The sequence below is a fragment of the Penicillium griseofulvum genome (genome assembly GCF_001561935.1).
Source record: "Penicillium griseofulvum strain PG3 chromosome Unknown contig_84, whole genome shotgun sequence".
Classification (NCBI taxonomy): Eukaryota; Fungi; Ascomycota; class Eurotiomycetes; order Eurotiales; family Aspergillaceae; genus Penicillium; species Penicillium griseofulvum.
Window position 1 is genome coordinate 731,313 of NW_024467475.1, and position 22,525 is coordinate 753,837.

General features: G+C 46.1%; 8 protein-coding genes across 8 annotated transcripts; 3 read left to right on the forward strand and 5 right to left on the reverse strand.

The window, feature by feature from the left end:
• Positions 1–465: 465 nt before the first annotated feature.
• PGRI_048240 (uncharacterized protein) lies at positions 466–1,981 on the reverse strand (the record flags this gene model as incomplete). Its single annotated transcript, XM_040792537.1, has 2 exons — positions 466–1,835; positions 1,897–1,981. 2 exons carry the CDS (start codon positions 1,979–1,981, stop codon positions 466–468), a joined length of 1,455 nt encoding a protein of 484 aa, XP_040644504.1.
• A 978-nt stretch (positions 1,982–2,959) lies between these two features.
• Positions 2,960–4,674, forward strand: PGRI_048250 (Glycoside hydrolase, superfamily; the record flags this gene model as incomplete). The annotated part of the gene is made up of 4 exons (XM_040792538.1): positions 2,960–3,029; positions 3,085–3,540; positions 3,591–3,993; positions 4,041–4,674. The coding sequence occupies 4 exons, from the start codon at positions 2,960–2,962 to the stop codon at positions 4,672–4,674; spliced, it is 1,563 nt and encodes a 520-aa protein (XP_040644505.1).
• Positions 4,675–7,058: 2,384 nt separating this feature from the next.
• PGRI_048260 (uncharacterized protein) lies at positions 7,059–7,547 on the reverse strand (the record flags this gene model as incomplete). Its single annotated transcript, XM_040792539.1, has 1 exon — positions 7,059–7,547. The coding sequence occupies one exon, from the start codon at positions 7,545–7,547 to the stop codon at positions 7,059–7,061; it is 489 nt and encodes a 162-aa protein (XP_040644506.1).
• Positions 7,548–9,059: 1,512 nt separating this feature from the next.
• PGRI_048270 (putative MFS transporter) lies at positions 9,060–10,649 on the reverse strand (the record flags this gene model as incomplete). Its single annotated transcript, XM_040792540.1, has 3 exons — positions 9,060–9,086; positions 9,141–9,238; positions 9,287–10,649. The coding sequence occupies 3 exons, from the start codon at positions 10,647–10,649 to the stop codon at positions 9,060–9,062; spliced, it is 1,488 nt and encodes a 495-aa protein (XP_040644507.1).
• A 374-nt stretch (positions 10,650–11,023) lies between these two features.
• Positions 11,024–12,714, forward strand: PGRI_048280 (putative extracellular lipase; the record flags this gene model as incomplete). Its single annotated transcript, XM_040792541.1, has 2 exons — positions 11,024–11,629; positions 11,683–12,714. The coding sequence occupies 2 exons, from the start codon at positions 11,024–11,026 to the stop codon at positions 12,712–12,714; spliced, it is 1,638 nt and encodes a 545-aa protein (XP_040644508.1).
• A 246-nt stretch (positions 12,715–12,960) lies between these two features.
• Positions 12,961–15,401, forward strand: PGRI_048290 (uncharacterized protein; the record flags this gene model as incomplete). Its single annotated transcript, XM_040792542.1, has 10 exons — positions 12,961–13,376; positions 13,426–13,746; positions 13,800–13,939; positions 13,985–14,197; positions 14,251–14,359; positions 14,411–14,565; positions 14,619–14,723; positions 14,773–14,869; positions 14,932–15,086; positions 15,145–15,401. 10 exons carry the CDS (start codon positions 12,961–12,963, stop codon positions 15,399–15,401), a joined length of 1,968 nt encoding a protein of 655 aa, XP_040644509.1.
• Positions 15,402–17,557: 2,156 nt separating this feature from the next.
• PGRI_048300 (MDR family NADP-dependent oxidoreductase) lies at positions 17,558–18,780 on the reverse strand (the record flags this gene model as incomplete). The annotated part of the gene is made up of 4 exons (XM_040792543.1): positions 17,558–17,843; positions 17,900–17,969; positions 18,024–18,162; positions 18,226–18,780. The coding sequence occupies 4 exons, from the start codon at positions 18,778–18,780 to the stop codon at positions 17,558–17,560; spliced, it is 1,050 nt and encodes a 349-aa protein (XP_040644510.1).
• A 1,042-nt stretch (positions 18,781–19,822) lies between these two features.
• On the reverse strand, positions 19,823–20,768 carry PGRI_048310 (uncharacterized protein; the record flags this gene model as incomplete). Its single annotated transcript, XM_040792544.1, has 2 exons — positions 19,823–20,262; positions 20,312–20,768. 2 exons carry the CDS (start codon positions 20,766–20,768, stop codon positions 19,823–19,825), a joined length of 897 nt encoding a protein of 298 aa, XP_040644511.1.
• Positions 20,769–22,525: the final 1,757 nt, after the last annotated feature.

Here is a 22,525-nt window from a genome sequence, read left to right on the forward strand (position 1 = left end):
TGGCAGGCTTGAGCCGAATCAACTTAATCGTTCTTAAGCAGGAGCTGGGATACAGAGATTTCAGCATCAATAATTAAGGAGGTTTATGACTGCCAAGACTTGCTTTTATGTACATATTCATGGGATCCTCACGGTCCTAAACCCGGCAGTCGAAAGCCTAGGCCGGTACCTATCCTTAGAATATTAATATAAAGAGAGTGTGCTTAGAGTAAGATTCAAGTAGTATAGACTCTAGGTTATATATATAAGCCTCTTTTGTACTACTTCCCAAACAATAGCGCCGCTATACTATGAGTTGAGCCACTCGGAAAATATAGAAGGTCACTGTATAGTTATCTAGTTATACCATGTCGTTGAGGGTAGGTTAGACGGAAACCCCATGCTTTTTTCTTAATTATAGTCGATCATTCGGCACTTCCTGTTTTGTTGTTTTGCGTGCTTTTGACATAGCATCCTGTTGCCAATTCATGAATTGAACCACATCTTGGCTATGCGTAGTGGTAGAGCATAGTCCACATCCAGATAGTACCTCCATGGGCTTACATTGACATGCACCACATTACAGTCCCAGTGCAATACCACAGGGCCCACACGATCACGTCCGAAAGCCCCCAAAGCCTCCGCCACAGTCACCGCGCCAATAATCGCACTTCCACCAGATGCCATGCACACAGAACCGGAAAACCCAAAGTCATATTTTGAAGCCTTTTTCCTCCATTTAGCAACGGTTGCCCCTTTGAACATATATGCAATCAGTGGAAACATGCCGATAGTACATCCCCTCATGATAGCAACACCCGATAGGGCGGCGAAAAGTCCAATAAACGAAGTAAAGCCCTGGATAAATTGGTTTGGGAAATCAAAGCGAACTGAACCGAACATTGTCACCTTGGAGCAGATCTGATCTGCTGAGCACGTGGACACTCCAGGTGCCTCAGAAATTTGCGAGGCTAGACATTCGTAGGCGGGATAGTATGAGGATCTAGCTAGACCTGGCTTGGCGGTGTTTATCGCAATGTATACTCCACCTATCCACTGAAGAGTTGCTAGTGTGATGAGTGTCCACTTTGCGACTCGTAATCTGTTAGGAGAGTGGCGCAATATACAACCATATGGGTGGTATTGTATCATGTAACTATTCTTCCAGGTCGATACCCAGCCGAGCATGGAGGGCATTGGGTGTAGTGCTGGAGCCAGCGCAAATCTGCCAAGACCAACACACCACCAGATAAATGAAGCCACATCCCAAGCCAGAATTATCCAAGTATCCCACTCCATTTCCTTGCATGGTGTGTTCTCTTTTCTCCATCGAGCGCGATGTAGCTTGTGGAGTTGCCAAAAGGCCAGGAGGAAAGTAATACCAGACTTATTCCATACATCAAGAGTCGTAGGCCAGAAGGCCGATGAACGTGGCTTGGATGGTATGATCTTGAAACCATTCAAACAGCTCATTATGTCGCACCAGTCATATGCAGTTCGGTTGGTATCCAGATAGTTCGACTGTGACAGGTATGGCTTGCTGAAGAACCCATAATCACTTTTTGTTTCTTGTAGCCTAGCCATAATTGCGGAACAGTCATGTGTGATTGTGGGCAGAGCCCTGTTGTAGCAATCCTTGAAAATGGTGTTTTTGTATAGCGCATATTCTGGTTTGTTGGAATCGAATCCGTCGTTGTCCACTCTTACTGCAAGAAGAACTGTGATGACAACGTTGACTGCTAGAAGAGATCCCAAAAGTATTAAGCCAAACCAAATCACACCTGTTATTATATTTTGCGTGCGCTTCTGGGTGGCTGGCGGAGGAAAATCTGGAAACTTGCACTCTGGATGGTCGACTGTGAGATGTTAGTATTGGTGTCATTTAAAGCTACCCGAGGACAAAGGAAAGGTACATACGATGCCCTGGACTGCGGTCATCGTGTACAGCTCTATACTCGAATTCGTAGAACTGTGTTCTTGATCGAGGGATGTGCCCCCGCATATTGAATAAATTCTAATGTTCAAACCACCAAAATTGAAAGCAAACGTCCGTTAAATGTTAGTAGATGACTTCTGCTAGTGTTGATGTCGCAATAAGAGGGATGTGATCAGAAAGCTCAGAATATGACAAGATCTTATGCTAACACTTTAAACCTCCAGGGCTGAGTCCCACTTGTGTGGGAAGCTGTGCAAATCCTTCTTAGACTTGCGCCTCCACAAATTAGACCAAATGTCCTGGTCTTTGGCCAAATATAATTCAAGAGTAGAAACCTATTTTAGTACCAAGAGTGTATTTTAAAAGGGGTGAAATCTCGGCCCCTCTTTCCTAATGCGCAGCAAATTAATCCACCAACCCTTAGTCTATTGTTTTATTTTGTATTTTGCGTTCAATTATACTTAGACCTTGGCATATGCTGGCTGGGGTCTTGGCCCGTCCTGAATACGAGCACAACCATGTCGTGTGGCGCTCTCCACATGCAGTCAGCCAATTTTGGAGTAGGATTCTCGATAGATATCATTTGCAAATGGCCTCTGCGTTGGCGCTTTTTGACAAATGCAGTCTAGATGCGTCTTACACCTCTATTTTTCGAATCGTTTGTACTAAACGTACTCCGGAGTAATAATCTCATGATTAAGTGATCCCGGAGACTCACATGGCTTCCGATTGATTAAGGCGTGGTTATTGCTAAGAATCCCTGCACTTAGCCTGGAGGTTTAGTTTTTAGGGAGTCTTCAAGTAATTTGAGTAAGGTTTAAAACCAGATATCGGATCTTCGCCGGTCTTTGTGACTACAGAAAATGGGTTAAAACTCTTCCATGATATCTCCTAAATGGCCCCAAAATTGCCCTGCAGGATGGCTAAGTCCACGCTAAATTAGCTTGGGCAGAGCACCGGTATCACCCGGCATAATCTTAGCCCTCCCTGCAGCTGATTTCTTGTTTATTTCTCGTCCACCACATTTCGTCGCGTCTCGCGAAAATGTCACTACCCGTTATCTCCGTCGCGGGAAACGGGTTATTGAAAAGTGGACATCGGTTTCAGATCAAAGGTTTGATAATTCCAGGTCGTCCGCCGCTTGTACCAAATTAACTTGTCTGAACCAGGTGTCGCTTACATCGGAGATGCCTCCGGCTCAGAACGAATTGATGTGTTGGCCGACTCCCAGGCTAGCCAGTGCGCAATTGATATCCCTATGATCAAGGCCCTGGGGGCAAACACCATCAGCATCTATTATATTGACCCTACCCAGAATCACGACAAGTGCATGGAAATACTGCAGAAAAATGAAATATATGTTATCGCGAACATGGCATCTCAGAAAGATTGGACGCTCCTCGATATGACGGGAATGGATACTAGCTCAAACTTGGTGAATCATGCCGTATACCACATCTATTCGATAAATACTAACGTCTCCAACCCGAAGGCTAACTCAACATGGCAAATGGACGTTTTTAAAGAGTACGCGGCCGTTCTTGATTCAATGGCTGGATATCGTAACCTACTTGGGCTTTTGGTGGGTAGTGACATCGTTACCGGTGAATTTATTAAGGATTCAGGTAAGAGCCCGTCGCGCACCGTTATTTTCCATGCTAAATTGATATTATAGGCTCCACAGTCAGCTTAGCCCCGTATCTCAAGGCCGCGGTTCGAGACATGAAGGCTTACACTGCTGCTAGGCAGTATCGCTCTATACCAATTGGATACACTTCTGATTCAGATAGGTCTTTACTTGAAGATCTAGCACAGTACCTAGTGTGTGGCGGAAAGAGTGAAGAAGCTCTTGACTTCTTTGCAGTCAATGAATACGGTTGGTGTGGCAATTCATCTGTAGCACAATCTGGTTACGATACGTTGACCTCGAAACTAGAAGATCTGGGAGTACCCATGTTCTTCTCTGAGGATGGCTGTAATGCGGTCGCTCCGCGGACCTTCGGGGATCAGCCTACTGTGTTTGGGTCTAATATGTCAAGTGTGTGGAGTGGCGCAATTATCTACGAGTGGAGGGAAGGGTAAGTGAATCCCTGCTCTCAGCTTGGAAGGAGTTAACATCCTGTAGAAGAGGCAATTACGGACTTGTCTCATACACAACTTCTGGTGTTAGCACACCAAAGACACTTGCCGATTATGATGCTTTGAAAAGCCAGTGGTCATCCGTCACTGCAAACACCAACCCTCCGTCAACACTTCCCACCCCTGCCTGTCCTACTTCATCGAATTCTCGGTGGCCTATCAACCCTAGTGCCGCATTACCCACTATTGCGGGCCTCGACTTCGCTACAATCAAAGCGGCAGACGCTTCCCCTACAGCGACTAGCAGCAGTACGAGTACAAGTACGAACAACAGTACCGAATCTGGACTTTCAACCGGTGCAAAGGCTGGGATCGGGGTTGGTGTTGCGCTGGGCGTCATTCTCGCTGTGGGTGGCATTTTCTTTTACATCTGGTACCGCCGAAGAAAGAATATTCAAGCAGATGCATCGCCTTTGACGGCGCAGGCCTCACATGTGGCAACTACGAGTGACAATGCTCCACCGAGTGAATTGTCTCATAGTTCTGCAAGGGCTGAATTACCTCACAGTGCTCCATTGGCTGAGTTAGCGCACACCAACTCACCCAGTGAGCTGCCAGGCTCGGAGCCCAGGCCTCATGAGCTGGACTCTGGAAGTGTTAATAATTTCGGCAGAGTGTGATGTCGTCTGCTGGCCTTCCCGCTGTCGCCCTGGATTACACCATGTCGGATATTGGATAGTAATTACACCCTTAGGTTTAACCCTAAGCCCGCGCCGTCTTTGTCCTTATGCGTCACCGTGGCGGTATAGCCTCAATTCCCCTTTTTGTATTTGTTTTTGATGAGGCATTTTTTACTATTTGGATTAGTCCCGATTTTTTTTTGGCACCTCTTAATTTACGCTGTTTTACTAGCTCTGGCTCATTTTTCCTTTCTCCCCAGTGCGAATAATGAGACAATCTTGGTTGAATATCGTCAACCCCTCTTTTAACATGTATTATATCTAAAAGAATTGAATTGTTATGACCTAGTCCCCGTACATCCCATGCAGTGCTGTATATCTAGCTTCTTAGTCATCGTTGAACTTCCCCGGGGCCCCGCCGAGGTCGCTACCTGACTGGCCATTCTCGAGTTTACATTGCTCACAGCCTATGATGGGCCGGGGTTCGAACCTTTAGGCCCAAAGCTGAATCATTTAAGTAAAAATACGTGGCTCGACCCCAAAAAGACATCAACTCGGCTTTGCGTTGAAAAGGTTGGAGTCTTGGCATCATGGACAACAAGGATATTTCCTTCACAAGCTTTGGCTTGGTGGTGCTCGACGAAATTCGCCTCCCCAACCAGAAACCCTTAACCAATGTACTGGGTGGATCCGGAGCTTACGGTTGGTTTTGTCTGCAAGATTTATATTTAAACAACCGTATTCCTGGTTGACGTATCCTTCTAGCAACTCTAGGTGCTCGGTTGTTTCTGCCTACTCCACTGAACCGCTCGTTGGCCTGGCCGATCCATGTTGGAAATGACTTTCCGGACCGCATTGCAGAACTCTTACATGGCTGGGATACAAATTTGGTGATAACAAAAGAACCAGACCAGCCCTCGACTCGAGGCTTACTGGAGTATCAAGATACCACATTCGGACGTAAGAAAAGTCTTTCCATTTATCATTGTTCCGTCGCCCTTACTATATTAGACTGTACTAACTTGCCGATGATTCTGAATTCTAAATCCATGCTCGCCAAGCCAACAAATATGACATATAAACACAAGCTAACTTCAAGTTATATTCTAGCAAAGAATTTCAAGTACACCACGCCGATTCTTGAAATTCAAGAAAACGAGTTGTCGGGCACCGCTTTGCTAAATTCGAAAGTGTATCATTATCTTGCTAGTCCCCAAGATATGAGAACACGCGTTCTAAATATGCTCGCTCTTCGAGAGGAGGCGGGTATACAACATCGTCCTTTGATCATCTGGGAACCAGCTCCCCTTTCATGCAAGCCGGAGAACCTCCAAGACTGTCTAGCGGTTGCGGCTTTAGTCGACGTGTTTAGTCCAAACCACTTAGAGCTGGCTGCATTGTTTGAAGATATCCCGGGCACTCCTGACAGAACCGAGATTGAAAGGTTGGCTTTGAAGTTGCTAGCCAACGGAGTCGGCCCGGAAAGAAAGGGTTCGGTGATTATCCGAGCTGGTGAAAATGGCTGCTTCATTCGATCAGGCAACCTCATCTCCAAATGGCTACCTCCATTTCATATAGCAGAGACTGGAGAAGAGCAGGCAACCAAAGTGGTTGATCCGACTGGAGCCGGAAACGCATTTCTGGGAGGCTACTCTATTGGGTATCTCCAAACGGGTGGTGATATAGTCCAGGCGGCTTGTTATGGGTCTGTTGCAGCATCATTTGCATTAGAGCAAGTAGGAATGCCGGAGAAGAGAAATGAAGGTGATGAAGAGTTATGGAATGGGGCGAGTGTTCTTGGAAGATTGCATGATTATAGAGCTATGCAGTTGACTACCTTGACAGAATAAATTAATGTGCGAAGAGAGCAGTCAAAAGCGGCACAAGAGAGGTTTTCCGGCTCCAAATAGTTCTTACTTCACACTCGGAACAGTCCACGATTACTCACACATTAACCTTGCCCGAAAACTATATCTCACACAGTGCTGTGTAGATCCCTGGATATTACAAGGGAACAGCAAGCAGTTTAGATATGTTCATCTCCTACGAGCCATATTTTGAATCTGCATCAAAAGAATAAGCTTGCTGTTTGGCACAATAGTAGGAGGGCGCTCATAGAAGAAACGCCACAAGTCCTCTACCGATCCGCTCCAGCCTGCGTAGAAATGTGTGTCCATGAAAAATGCCATGTCCATTCTCATCCAGCCAACATCCGCACAGTCTCGAGTAGGCTTCGCTTGATTCTGCGACTGTTCACTCGACCAAAAGCCATCGACGAAGTTGGCATGGCCTGAACCATTGGGGCCACAGCTGCGCAAAGCATCCTCGTCAATTTCGAAGAAGAAGCGATATCTTGGAACGGGCTCATTGTCATGTAAGAGCTTCTAATCAGCGCGTGGGTTCTCAGCGGAGAAGCTATTAGCCACCCATTGCTGGAAGTGGGCGCGTAGCTCCTCCTTGGAAGCTCCATCAAATTTTGCCTTGTCTTCGATGAAGACGAATTCGAGTTGATCAAACATGGCTTCATTGAGTTCTGGTCGGGGGTCAAGGCTAATGATTGAGCGCACTGAAAGGTTGATGGTCCGCTTAAACATATCCCACGCTTCGTCGTCTTCATATGTGGTCCGGTAGAAAACCCAGCCCCATTTTTCTATTTTTCGATCCTTGAGCTCGTAGAGTATAATTTCAGATGAAATCCATTTCTGTCTGAGAGCAGTTGATAACTGGAAGCTTCGTCGTGATGAAGGCAGAGGAAATTTGGAGAGTGGTCTGCTTTGGAACGAAGCAGCGGGTGGATTAGGGCGCACAGAAAGACATAGCCGAGAGGGAAGCAGAGCAGGCGAATGCCTGGGAAGGAGTGCCCTCATTAACATTTTATGTCCTTTGATCAAGTTTTGGGATGAAGATGAAAATATAGGGGATAGAATACGTGTCGACACGTCGACTCCTGGGGCCGACTTTGTATCCACTAGTCCAGATGCGCTCTAGGAAAAGCTTCATCGGAACAAGCTATTTTAGGAATACAACTAGATTGAAATTAGATATTATTTCCAAATGGCACTTAACTCGTGTTCAATGCTGTCTGCCAATACAACTTCAATTTTACTACAGGGTTGAAATACCTGGTGCCACGTTTGCCAGGCCGAACCTTGAGGCTTTCTCAACATGAAAGACATTCTCACGTATCTTACATTCAAAAAATACTTCCAGTCATCCCGAAATGAAATAATAAGGCGGCGGCCCGCACCCTTATCAAGATTATGTTTTGCTTCCTTCGCATACCATCCGATAAATGCATCCAACTCAGAACCATTCGTGACCAAAGCCGACTTTCCAGGGTGCCACGAAAGGGCTATACACTGGCCCAATGTATTATCCTCATGTGGCCTCAGAACAAGCCCCGACTCATGAGCAAGAAGGTTACCTTCCCCTTGGGCCACAACATGCACGCTATCGTTCAAAATATCTGACTTGAACACGCAGCGGCCAACGAGGTAAGTCAATACTAACATAGTCTCCGCAATTGAAAGCCAACAGAATTTCCTGTTGGTGTGGATTCCTCCTGTATAGCAGTCATGGCAATAACACAAGGCCCGGAGATTCTTTGCAGCGCGCTCATACTCGCTGGATATATCGGTCAAAGTGCGTGTGCTACTGTGGGCCAGGTCTTGCTTTGATATAATATAGAAAGGGCGCAGTTCTGATAACATGTCAGTCATAGAGAGGATAGATGCTGGAATCGATTCCAAGCGGCCTATCTCAGCCAGATGAGCCGATTATAGCAAAATTTCTAAGCCGCAAAGCCTCCCAAATGGCGCTAGGTAGTCTCCATCCGGGGTATTGGCATGTAGAGAATCCAGCTGGTTAAGCAATTCAGTGGCATCCTGCCCAGAGCAATCGCTAGGGCGGCCCAGTCTACTGAACCTTGCTGAGCAAAAGATAGCGACATTGCTGCACGCCCAGATGGTTATATTCAATGTCAAGAGACCGGTTTGCAAGGAGTTGGAGCGGCTTTCGACAAGTGATAGACGAAGAATGCAATGGTAAAATGATGGCCAAGGAAATGATGGCAAGGTATATAATCTGAGATGGATATTTCTCCTCTGAAAGAAAGCGCACTGTAGCGAGTGATAGAGACAAAATGAGGGTGTGGCATGAGGGGTATCAATATGCGGACGAAGCTGCCTAAATATAGACTGACAGTTGCCCGAAGGTAAACTGCAGATCTAACCCTTTTCGGGTATCTCTTGGGACTAAGCGGAATATCTACTGAGCTATACATATGAACTAGAGCCCATTACTACCTTTAATATTTGCAGTAAAGCAGAATTTTCCCTGAGACGATGATGGGATATAACTTGAAACAATAATCAGAAAGCTATATTTCAAAGAACGTATCGAAAGTTTGGGTTCTGTCAACTGGTCAGTTAAGATATCACAGAAATAAATGATATACAATTACTGACCTCAAAGTCAGTTAGATCTGCCCCAGCACTCTCATCATCAGATGACCTGACCTGGCCAACAGTAGTAACTGCGGCGTCTCGCTGCTTATTTCGGCGAGCTAGCATAAAACGTAACAAGACAGCCAAAGCTGCTTGCGCAGACGAACATGCCAGGATAAGCTTGACTCCAGTCTGATATATGGGCGCTTCCTCTGCCAGAAACGCGTGGGGTCCAATGATATTGCCGGCACAGTACGCCAAAAACACCAAGGCAACACTGGTTGTACGCTTTGTATAGCCACCAAGATTCGTTGCCGGCATCTGCAAAGCCAGTACCAAAGAGCAGACATATGCACCAATAATATAATAACCAAATAAAACGCCAACCTTGTACGTCTTATGGTCCAACTTCCATAGGAGGCAAGCGCCGATGATAGTCGGTATCAAGTAAACGAACATGACGACAGTTCGGAAATTCTTGATTCGAGATGCAAGATATGTTCCCCCGAGGACATAAAAGATCTGGAATCCGCCAAAAGGAATACCCAAAGCGACAGCAGTGGCTGAATTATCGGTCAATCCCTTTATAATCAGCTTGCCGAACCCTGCGATCCCACCATTTACAACCTCGTTTAGAAGTGTGAACAAGAACAAGATCCAGACCTGTGGATCTATCAAAGCTTCGCGAATCTGATACCACTTGATTTGGTGGTTGATGATACCAGTCTGACCAAGTCGACCACGGCCAATGAGGAGTGCCTTTTCGTCCAGAGTGAAACGCTTGGATGAGACAACGTCATCTGGGAGGAACAGAAGCATCACAATGCCCCAGACAAGGGTAATGCCACCCAGGATGAGATAGATAGCCCTCCATACGGCGATGGTATCGATTTGTCCAATTCCGTACGTGAGAATGCCTCCCACCATAGCTCCTAGTCCGTTGCAGCTATAGAAGACACCGGCACGGAAAGGTTGCTGAGCACGTGTGTACCACATTCCGATCATCATCATAAAGCAAGGGGTAACTGGGGCTTCGAATACCCCCAGAAGAAAGCGGCAAATAGCCATTCCGGTGAAGGAGGAGGAGGCGGCAGTAATCATGAGCATCGCTCCCCAGGCAATAATGTTCCCAGAAACGACTTTGGCAAGCTTGGTTTTCTGTGCGAGCATGCTCCATGGGTATTCAGCTACAAGATATGCAAAATAAAAAATACTGGCAAGCCAGCTGTATTGGTCGCTTGACATATGTGTGGAAGAGAGAAGGTCGAACACGGCAGAGTAGGCGAGTGCTGATTTGTCAATATACTGGAGCATATATGTCCCAGCAAGTAAAGGCAACAACACCAGATCTACTTTGCGGACCAATGCCTTGTTGCGTGTCTCGTCATCCAGGAGTGCTTGGATGGCGTCGTGATTGAATCCATGTTGACGGAGGAAGACCTCCCCTTCATCGAGGTCGGTTATTGTGCCAATTTGCACATCTTTCTTGTTGATGATATCGTCCACTGTTGCTTTCTTATCGATCTCCATATTCGCAATTCAATGAGCAATAGACAAAAGAACGAGAATTTCTCTTATATAGGGACTTCAGATACCCCTCAAAGTCTATTAAGCCGGCCATTTCCCCTTTATCTCTAGACTTTACTGACTCTGCCAAGTTGATCCACCAAGATAGTCCCGCAAGATAGACCCCCAAGATAGGCTCCCCCCCCCCAACAGAGATAAGTCCCCCGCAGCCCCCGCACGGTCTAACTTCGGCACTACTTTTGAACACCGGAGAGATAGCGGAGAGATAGCGACCCCCCACGGTGCTATATCTTACTCCCGACCCCCAACTCTTATCCGAATTGTCGCCCTTGATTTCCCTTGATTTCCCTTGATTTGACATTAATCCTTAATAAACAATGACTATTGATACCAAGCCACCTTCCGTCACCCTGGTGCAAGGTCATGTGGTGGGGACCCAGCTCAACGACTCTTTTCCCCAACCTGTAGACGCCTTCTTGGGAGTCCCATATGCCCTTCCTCCTGTAGGAGATCTACGCTTCAGACCAGCAGTCAAGGTTTCGAGCTCACTAGATACTTTTGATGCGTCCAAGTATGGCCCTGCGGCTCCTGGAAAGGCACTTCTCTCTGGAGGACCGAAGCTTGTTCAAAGTGAAGACTGCTTGACAGCGAACATCTTTCGACCGACTGGGAGCAAGGATACTGGCAAGCTCCCTGTCGCAGTCTATTTCCACGGTGGTGCTTTCAATCGGGGATCGGCAGCCATGCACAATACCGCGTCCATGGTGGCTTGGTCAGAACGCCCTTTCGTTGCCGTGAGCTTTGGTTATCGCATTGGAGCTCTTGGGTTTCTGCCTTCGAGTCTTTCGCAGAAGGAGGGGTTGCTAAATCTCGGATTGCGTGATCAGGTGCATCTACTGCAGTGGGTTCAAGAGAATATCGCCAATTTCGGCGGTGACCCTGCCAACGTCACTTTGTTTGGCCTTTCTGCGGGGGCACATTCAGTGAGTTTCCCAGTTTCTGATTTCTCTGATCTTCAATATTGACCAAGATCCAGATTGGTCACCACCTCCTCAATTACGACGAACACAAATTGCCATTGTTCCATCGTGTCATCATCGAGTCTGGAGCACCGACTTCCCGTGCTGTTCGCCCATATAACGCCAAGGTTCATGAGGACCAATTTGCAGGCTTCCTACGAGAGGTCGGTTGCCCAGAAGATCTAGCCGAAGAGGAAATATTCCCCTTTCTACGTTCGCTTCCCAGCTTGACTGTCACAAATGCTCAAACGGCTGTTTTTGACAAGTACAACCCCTCCCTTCGGTGGGCATTCCAGCCCGTTATTGATGGAGATATTATCCCGCGCAAGCCCCTCGAGGCATGGCAATCAGAAGTCTGGAATAAAGTACCCATCATGACCGGGTTCAACAGCAATGAGGGAACAATGTACGTGGACAAGAAAATGTCCAATTCCACCCAGTTCCGCGACTTCTGGAACAATCTTCTGCCTGAGCTCTCGTCGTCTGATCTAGATACAATTGAAAAGCTCTATCCCGACCCAGCCGTTGATTCCACATCACCCTATGTTGAAAGAAGACAGGGCGAGGGCCTCGGACCTCAATATAAGCGCATTGAAGCTGCCTACGGACACTATGCATACGTGGCACCGGTCCGCCAGACAGCAGAATTCGCATCATCCCAAGGTGCTCCTGTGTACCTTTATCACTGGGCGCTACCTAGAACTGTTGTCGGTCGAGCGAACCATGCCGATAATATGTATTATGAGACCTATAATAGTGACATTACGGGGATTTCAGAATCACAAAAAGAGCTGTCTGGCACACTTCATGCCTATTTGACTAGTTTCATTACAACTGGTGATCCAAATGCTGTGTCTGGTCGATATGGGAAAAGACCAGAATGGAAGTCATTCCAGCCGGCTGATAAAAGGGTGATGATCTTTGGAGAGGGTAATGATGAATTGATCGGAGGTGACGTTGCTCCTCCTGCGAAATGTGTTGCGGATGATTGGGCAAGAGAAGAGACTGAATTTTGGTGGTCGAAAGTTCCGATTTCCCAGCTTGCCTGATGTATATACAACAGAGACATTCCATGTATGAACTGAACCCTCGGGGATTGGCGGGGTTTCCATTATGTGCGAAAAGAAGACGCTAAAAATACTCCGTGTTGGTGCAAATACGAGGTCGCCAAGGACAGCCTCATAACCTAAACGAGTGCTATGTCCCGCAGCGGGGCTGTATGTCACGAGAATAAATAGTCCGGCTCCTCCGAATTTCACTCCATACCCTCTCCTCTCTATCGAAAGATATCCGCAATGGACCCCCTTTCTGTCGCCGCTTCTTTGGCTGGTCTCATCACCATATCAACCCAGATCGTCAGTATCATTCACACCATAAAATCGAAGAACAATAAAGACTTGGAATCGCTCTCTAGAGAGGTCCACGCTGTGAGGGGAATCCTATCACAAATCCAACAAATTGTTCAATTCCAGTCCACCAAAGCTTCCAAGAATTCAGAATGGCTTGACGCACTCAGCGCAACTTTGGATGACTGTGGTGATACGTATCTACAGTTGCAAAAGTCCTTGCAAGGACTGGTGTCAAGCTCGAGGCTTGAGGCGCTCAAGAAGAAAGTCAAGTGGACGCTCAAGGAGAAAGATATCCAGGACTCATTGAGAAAGGTCGAGAGCTATAAGCTTTCACTGGACTTGTTATTGTCGGTTCAAACGAGGTACATGTTCTTAATGACCAATATGACATTTAATAATAATACTTGAAAGTACTGCCACCACCAAAATTGAAGATGTGCTGGCTCAAATCCAAAAGAAGTTACTAGTTACACCCGCTGCTCCCACGACTCGGACACCCTTGTCGTGGAGAAAGAAGCTAGCGGGCTTTGAGGCAGATCCTTTACCCTCACAAACAAGCGATCAAGAAGATGCGCAGTCAGATGCAGGGAGCTCCACAGCCAGTGTTTCATACGTTATTCCAGGGCCAAATACTTCCGACTGGACTGATCCAGGAATTTTCGGAATAAACCAGGACGAAGGCAAAGATGCCCCTGACCTCAATGACCCAGGGCTTGCTTGTATCTGTGAAATGTGAGACTCCGTCAGTTGTTCTATCTACTTATGCCTAACTTACCACTTTTCAGACCTGTCGGCGCGAAAAAAATCAGCCTCTTCTGTAGCTGGGATACATATCCAGCGAACGAGATATTCACGCCTATTCGGGCACATATTTTGTTTAAAGGGCCCACACCTGGAGACTTATATTTTATTCAGCTGGAAGAATGTAAGTCTTTGCCCGCCTATTATGTTTATCGCTGACATTATGAAGCTTTCACAATACAACCCATCGAGCGCTTTGTTGTCCCAGTAGGGAAATGCAGTCTCATCATTGCGCAATGCAACACCAAGGGTGGCGTGCGCTCTCTGAGCGAGCTTGACGAACGTGATGATAACGAGGGGTTCAATCTCGCCCTTGATGAATTTGCATTGAAGTCCACCTCAGGTTCTCAGCAGGTACTTGTAAATTTTGACAGTGTCCAAGGTAGGAGCAATGTTCAATTTTCAAGATCTAGAAGAGAAACTTATCTTGGTTAGATCGAGAGAAATTCTTAGACCATCTCTATGGTATCCGATATCTGCAGCGCATGGACTTCGCATTTGGCTTGTCGAACCAGTTCTATCATCATTCGCCCTACCAAAAAAGGTACATCCGAAATACCTCGCCGTGGTATGTAAGTTTTGCTGACCCCAATAGGATCCAAAACGTACAAATAGGGTATGCGGATGGGACTGAAAAATCATACATCTATCCTTATCTATACCTCGATTATCCTATAGAGGGTCGATCTCTCATGCTTGCATGTGGAACCAAGCCGAATAGCGAAGAGGCGGTAGTATTCAAGGAAAACAGTAAGCTGGTCACCAAAAATTGGATATGAGAGGATGAAGTCTCACAGTTACAGTCCTCGAACTCGATTTCGAGATCGTAGGATCTGAATCCATTGTATTCACAAACCAGGATGGGAAAGCTATACATACTATATCGGCAACGGTCGGCTCCATCGATGGTAGGATAATCGGGCGTCATTCCATCTTGCTTTACTAACTGGATGATAGAGCTTCTTTGTTTGTACCACCGCCTGCAAGATGCCACCAGAGAGTGGAAATCAATCGAAGCAAGAGGGGTGGACGATTTCGAAACCAAAGCCGAATGGTAAGTAGGGCTTCTTGGACACGGCTTTTTCTGCAAGATATTAATTCTCTTCAATGATCCAGGCAAGTTGGGACTCTGGAATTTCTCAAGGATTCTATAGCTACTACAAGTTCCTTTGACAATGCTCACGTTGCTGTTCAAGTCGATCGTTTCTCGAGGCGAATGAAAATGGAAATCTCGACAAAAGACTCACAGAAGATATTGGCTTCCTGTCACGGTACTTTCATTACATTCTCACTGGTTATTTCTATAATGCTAACCTTTTGTCTATCTAGTCATGACTTCATCTATTCTGTTCTACAAAGAGCACTTCAGAAAGGATGCACCAGACTTCTTTACTGATCCCTCCGTACAAGCCGGCTTTTGGGACTTGAAGAACGGCGCTCCTACTCCTGACAACTTTCATGCAGGACAGGTAAGGATCCATGGCCCCAAGGCAAAGAGAATTTGTGACGAGCTGGAAGAAATTGCGGAGAATTGCAAAAGAGATACCAAGGATGCACAGAAGAGATTCTTAAAGATGGTCGGTTAAGCATGAGATTTTGTTTGGGCACGCTCTCTTCCTGGCCCTGTTTGTCCTATAACTGCAAAGTGTTGAAATTTATAGCTTGAACCTAGTACAGAGTATGTATGGTGAGATATTGATTCTTGCAAACATGGTTTTTTTTCACTATGGGAGTATGAATGGTATGCTATCTCATCTCTCATTGCCTGGCCAGATGTCCATATCTATGGACTTCTTACCTCTGTAGATATAGAAATCCCCCAAAGTGAAATAAATGGAGCACTGTATTCAGTGAGGGGAAGCAGTTACCTGCAGTCCGAATTGTGATGCCATCCTTCGATATGAACTAGATGCAGGTTGTATGTAGGAATGGGTGATCAGACTATCAACTCTACATCAACCCCGCTAATCTTGAAGTGTGAGTTTCGGATCCCTCCAAGGTTGGCCTCCAGGGCTGCAATAATGACGAATGGCTAATATCTTATTAACTAGAATTCTCAACACAGAACAGTCAATCGCAGTCTGTCTTTAACTTTGAATTTGAATTATAGGTACGCAGTGGTATATGTCTTTTGTAAAAATGAAGCCTTTTCCGCCTTTGTTTTGCCGTCGACCTATCTAAGCAGAATGATATCTGAGAAGACTACTGAAAGACATTACAAGGCCGTTTACATATGTGGCCAATTATTCTTGTGTATTGTAAATCGTTAAGTACCAAAAGGAAGCTTTTCACACTATACAAATCCACGTATCTCCACTTTTTGAGGTGATTAAATGTATAATGGCAAAAAGCTCATTTGCATGTTGATAAACCAACTCAAAAAGCGGAAATGTATGGATTTGTATAGTGCTCAAAGAGGTTCTACCTACCTAGGTACCTTGATTATAATCTGTAGTACAGGAGTACCTATAGCCTTGGATTGGAAGGAACGGTGGCGAAGGGTGCACATCACGTGGGTCTTTCCAACCTTCCTAAATAAGCAAGCCGTAAGGTGCGAGTGGTTATATTCAACTTTAAGGATGTCTTTTCGCCCTTCGGGGCATGGTATGAAGTAGCCTGGCGCCTGCACTGAAGGTCAATCAAAGAGAAGATACCCATTTCTTTTTTTACTTATGTTGTACACGTCCATTTCTGAGGGTTGTACGGAAGTGAGTCCATTTACAGTGTTTAATTGGTTATCACGCTTTAGGGTTTTCACGTGACGGTATCCACTCGTGGACGTCGCTGGTTCGAATCGGCCAATAGAAGAACATTGTCATTACCCACTATGTTTCCCCAGTTGGTTTAGGCCTTCAACAATCTTCGGTACCTACCATGCAATATTTGACCTTAGTAATTCAAGTATATTGTTCGATCTTAATTCAAACATCCAAGAAATAATCAGGCATATAGCCATCAATTTTGGCTAAAAAGGGGACTTTGTCACATGGCCCCTAGACCGCTGCGTATATAGGGCATAGTTAAATCCTGACATACAGGCGCCTATTTAGGTCAGTCAACTTAAGTAGTTGTAAGTGAGGATGACTTGAAGCAAAATTGTCCTCAATCATTAACTTATGTACCTTCTTGCACCCCATGTTTTCATCAATATCTTTATCACTTTCAGTACCAATTCATAGAGTTCATCAAAATCAGCCTCAATATTGAATGTGATAATGATCAGGATGTCCAAAACATGATTCTCTTACTGCTTCTTCTACGGAAGGCAAAAGTGGTTCGCCTTTTACCCAATACGCCTGAACTCCCAATCAACCTCAGCTTTTCGGAGATTGCGAATCTACATTTCACACTGGCATATGCAATACAAAGAGCCAGAAAGCATGAATGAAGAACGGTAAATAACGGTTAAACCGCAAGTGCTTGGATATGAGCGGTTGGATTACTAGAGGACTGCGGAGTAACTACGACCAAAATGACCCCCCTCCCATCCCCCGCACCACTTCTGTGATAGCCGAATATATGGACAATATGTATCAACCTAAGATCAATATCATGACTCGGGACACTTTCTAGTCAGGGCAGGAAGGTATCTTGTCATACTTTGAACTCAGCTAAAGTATGACCGATTCTGATAGAAGGACTTCATATGGTCCACATATATTTAGCCCTCTACTTATATTATATTCTATGCAGATATATACAACGGCGCCACAAGTCACCTCCCAAATACATAGCACAAAATTTACTGAACAATCTTCGTCAAAAGCTTGCCCGTATTGGCCCCCTCAAACAATTTCATCCATACAGCCGGCACCTCCTCAAACTTGGCCTCGACAACCGTCTGCATTGAGTCATCGATAATGATCTTTCCTTCCATCCAGGCCTGACAGAGCTCCGCAACGACATCACCGAGCTTGTGGATGTAGTCGGTCACGATGAATCCGGTAATGTTGATGCGCATGGAGACGACCTCGAAGAAGTTCTTGATGCCGGTAGGGTTAGGGGTGTTGTAGTTGGAGATTGTGCCGCTAAACAGTATTATTAGTACCTAGGTGTCGGTGTTGCGAGATGGAACAGGACGTACCAGACAGCGATGCGGCCGTGGCGCTTCATGCGCGTGAGCATAAGGTCGAGGATTGAACCGCCGACGTTGTCTGTAGTATATCAGTCACCTATTGGACTTGATATGTGGTGAGTGAGTGGCGTACCATAGTAAACCTCGACAAAGCCCTCGGTGGCCTTGATGAGATCCTGCTCAAAGGTGTCCTTCTTGTAGTTGATACAGATGTCCGCACCGAGCTTCTCAACCCAGCGGCACTTCTCGTCTGTGCCGGCAATACCGATCACCTACATACATATTAGCATTCTCTTCTACAACCCAGATACCCCTTGAAGGTAGAAGTTACGTACCCGCTTGCACCCGATGATCTTCTTCGCAATCTGCACAACCATACTTCCGGTCGCGCCTGCAGCGCCAGAGACAACAATCGTATCATCCTTGGTCGCCTTTGCAACCTCCTTAATGCCATAGTATCCAGTCAACGCGGTAAATCCCAACGCACCAAGGAAGTGTCCTAAATCAAGACCCTCAATCGGCTTGATTACCTGAAGCCCTTTGATCTCATGCACCGAGTACTCACTCCAGCTCGTAGGAACCACAGCAAGGTTACCGACAGCGAGCTCGTTGGGCGAGCCAGACTCCACGACCTCGGCGAGGGCAAAGCAGCTCATGGGGGCGCCCTGGGGGACGGGCGGCAAGTACATGCGCTCTGGGTCGAGGCCGGGGGTGATCCAGGTTCTTTGAGCGGGGTCGTTGGAGAATAGGACGTTCTTGAGGACGGCTTGAGTGGCGGTGGGCTTAGGGAGGGAGGTGGATTCGAGCTTGAAGGTTGCAGAGGGGCCCGAGAGGACAGGGTGACCGGTGGGCTGGTTGGCCAGGATCCATTGTTGAGTCGTGGATGGCATTTTTGGGTTGTTTTGGACGGTGCCTTTGACGGGATATCGTTATGGGCTGTATAGGGTAGCGAGGAGGTCGTATGAAGCCTTATATGGAAGGTCAATAAGTGACGTTGAGCTATGGGTCAACGATCGGGAGCTGTTCTACTTACGTGTACCTGGATTTTACCTGCTGTTAATGGGTAAAGAAGTAATAAATAAGGGGGTTCAGGAATTCGGGAGTCATTCGTCTATTGCCGACTATCGGGCCTTGGGCCGGCCCCACCACCGGCATACCACTTGATAAAACTGTGACATCTATAATGGATACATGTCCACGGGTGCTCCCGAGCATTATAATTCATTATTGATTGTGATAAAATCCGGGAGCCCGCCATTTGGGACCTTTATAATCATATGTACGATGTATCGACGCTCATGAGATCCTGCGAAATTCCACGTGCCCCAAAATATACCGTATCTCCGGAGCCGCAACCTAGGCTTGGACCTCGGGAATTCGTCAGCCCACGTGCAGCTGTCATATGTACCCCACACATATACCATGCGGAACCTTAAAGTTAAAAGTTTATGTGCATAAAACTTTCACCAAAGTACTTTATACCAACTCCTTGCATCTCTTACTTGTAGTACTGTGGTCTTGAACAATTTTACCGTGTCATGCAATGAAGATGGCTATATCTTGATGCCGAACTTCGCTCTCTGTGGCTTCTCGACTCTAGCATTCAGAGTGTCTGCTCAAATCCCATCCAAACACACACGATTCTCTTACGGTAGCGCTACTGTTGCTATCTAACTGCATCGTATGTTATTCAATAAATCCGGTTTTTGTCCTCTAGTTTGTACTCTTATGCGAGTTGATCGAGGCTCGAATGACACTATAAGATCGACATCCATGGATCATTTATAGTCAATTATCATTGAAGAAAGCCTCAAATGCATTGCTGTTGATATTATATCCAGAGATATGGTAATGCGATTCGAAACATTTAGGTGTCTAACCCCACTTAGTCTCAATATCAATATCAGTTATTTCCTTCTCTTTCTCATCCATCTACTGGGCCGTTTGGTCTATGCTTTGTTGCTGTAACATCTCCGCCTCCAGTCTGTCTTCTTGCTGCCGTTCTAGCCTTGCTTCGTGTTCCTTTATCGCTTGCTCTTTTAGCCTCTGGCGCTCTCGATCATCCACCCTCGCTTTTGCTTGGTCTATGGTTTCACCTTCACGGACAACCCATCTTCCATAACCAGACCATGCCTTCCCGTCGTGTAACAATTTCGTGGCCATGAATTCCTTGAGGTACATCCAAAACGGGATGATTGTATCTTCGATGAGGTCCGCTGGGCTCTTGATAATAAACCACAATTCCTCAAATAGATCGGGTTTGGCAATAGCTCGGGGATCATCCTTATGTAGTCCACAGAATATCGCAAATTCTGGCTGGAGCCCTGGCTGGAGCCCTAGCTGGATTCCCTTCTCTATATAAGCCTCTATTTCTATTTGATTAGCTGAGAGCCGCATATCGCACCAAGTGGAAAGACTCACTATGAGTATGTTCAACCGCTTCTTTGTCATTGTACGTTTCTTGAATGAACAAATCCACCATTTTTTCAATCAGAGGGAAGGTAATGTGACTGATGCCCTTGCAAGAAACATCATTGTCATATCCACACCTTGGTGCTTGAAAGTCTGGATACAGTTCATTGAACTTTTGTTCCAGCTCAATAACTTTTTTATCAGCTAGTCCAACCCATCTAAGACACTCTTGCGTATCAGAAGGGTCTGGTAGGGTCATGCCAGGTCGGTAATTGCAATCTGCAAAGCCGTTGGGGTGGGGGATAGGACCAATCGACGGGTGTATCGTGCCACGGGATGTTCCAATCTTCACAAGTTCAGGGGTCCATTCGAAGTTGATATGTTGGGTCTCCTCGGTGTCACGTTCAGAGTGACCCTGATGCTCGGTGTGATCCTCGCGTTCAGGGTGATCCTCTGTATCACTCATCTTGCAACACGATCAACTAAGGGAGTGAGGAATGGGAGTCTGAAGGAATAAATGGAATAAATTAGACTGAGAGTAAAGGGAAGGTGTTGCGTGGTATTTGTGGTGCGGGGTACTGCGATGATGTTCTAAGCTTAAAAGGTTCTAACCGGCCCCATAATCTTTTTACAAAATGGGGTACGACCGTTCGTGTCAATAGGGCACGAGAGCGTACTCCCTGACAACCTGCTGCTGTTGCTGAATCTCGGCAAAGAGATGTTGTTATAGGGCCAACTGCGCACGTGCAAACAGGAGATCTACTACGTAGGACATACAATCGTTCCTCTGGTCCCGCATATGAGTCTGCATTCAGCCCCGCGATGGAGCGGTCATCATCTGAAGACTCCGAAATTGATGATCACCGAAGAGGACCGATGTCCAGCAGCTTCGGTTCGAAGGCAGGGCACTAGACGAAGTCGTCAGGCTGCCGAGACATGCGAGGCCTGCACGCGATCAAAGGCGGCGTTGAGGAAAATGCTACATAACCTAGTGGCCATGTCAATACTATTGAGAACAGCCTTTGTTCAATTTCTAACCTTTTTACCATATGGATCCAAACCGCCGCTCTCCTTGGGTGATATGACAGAAGCTCTCTCGTTGTGAGATCAAATGGTTGGATAGCCAAAATTCAGGGCTTGTCAGTTTTTATGTTATATCAGTGGAGTAACTGTCAATCTTTAAATGTCAATCTTTGTTACTGTTGTTATTATTCTTCTTGTTAGTGATGTTGCTCTTGTTGTTGTTACTGTTCTTGTATTTTCATGCTTTTCATCAATCAATATCTCTTATCACGTTTGCTCCTACGCTTGGATATATACTTCTTTCAGGTTTGCTCTTCTTAGGCTGTTCTGATCACAGATGTGGTTGATGGATACTTGCAGATCGGGAGGAAAACAAAAGGAAGGTCAATGATCTATTATACACAGTAAATGATCTGGGACGTCTAGGAATAATCCCAGCAAGTTGTCAGAACAATATAACACGCACAACAAGGGTCTTCGCACCGTCAAACCAGTGTTTAACCCTGTCGGATCTTCTTGAAGGGTCAGCTATCCACGAAATTATGAGCGAACTTTTATTATTGGTCTTTAAGGTATACATCGGGCTTGTTGCCCTTATGCGTTCCCCTGTATAGTCCTACGCAGTTCTCAGACCGCCACCTCTCCCAAGCCAGTAATTTATAGGTAGCCCATTTATCTTATTACGCCTTCCATGTATCACAGTGGACAGCGACCACAAATTCATGATCATATTGTAGGCTTATATGCCACACTTGTTGTCCATTCAGACAATTCCTAGCATTCTGGGATGGTATAAAATAGATAGTTTTACGTTGGTTACCATGTATAGGTAGCGGCTTTATAAGAGTAAGTGCCACAATGAAGCGAGCCGAAAGATTACCGACTTTTTGATCGAATAAATTTGTAGAACCTGGTTACTTGCTTCATATTCATTGGCCAATTCTATAATATCTCTCAGTTTTCCTCCATATAATAGCTCTTTCCACGTCGGGAGACCACCGCGGGCAACGGAGGGCCCCAAACCCACCTATAAGTTTTTGATTCTTGACATTGGGGTTGGTGATGGGAATTGCGATGCGAATGACATCCGTTCCCCATAAGGGGCGTATGATGTATAGGACAATTGGAACGCCGGGTTTCGGCATATTCTAGTATCCTGTCATCCCCCTCGAATCTAACGGCTTTTATGTTGCTGCCGCA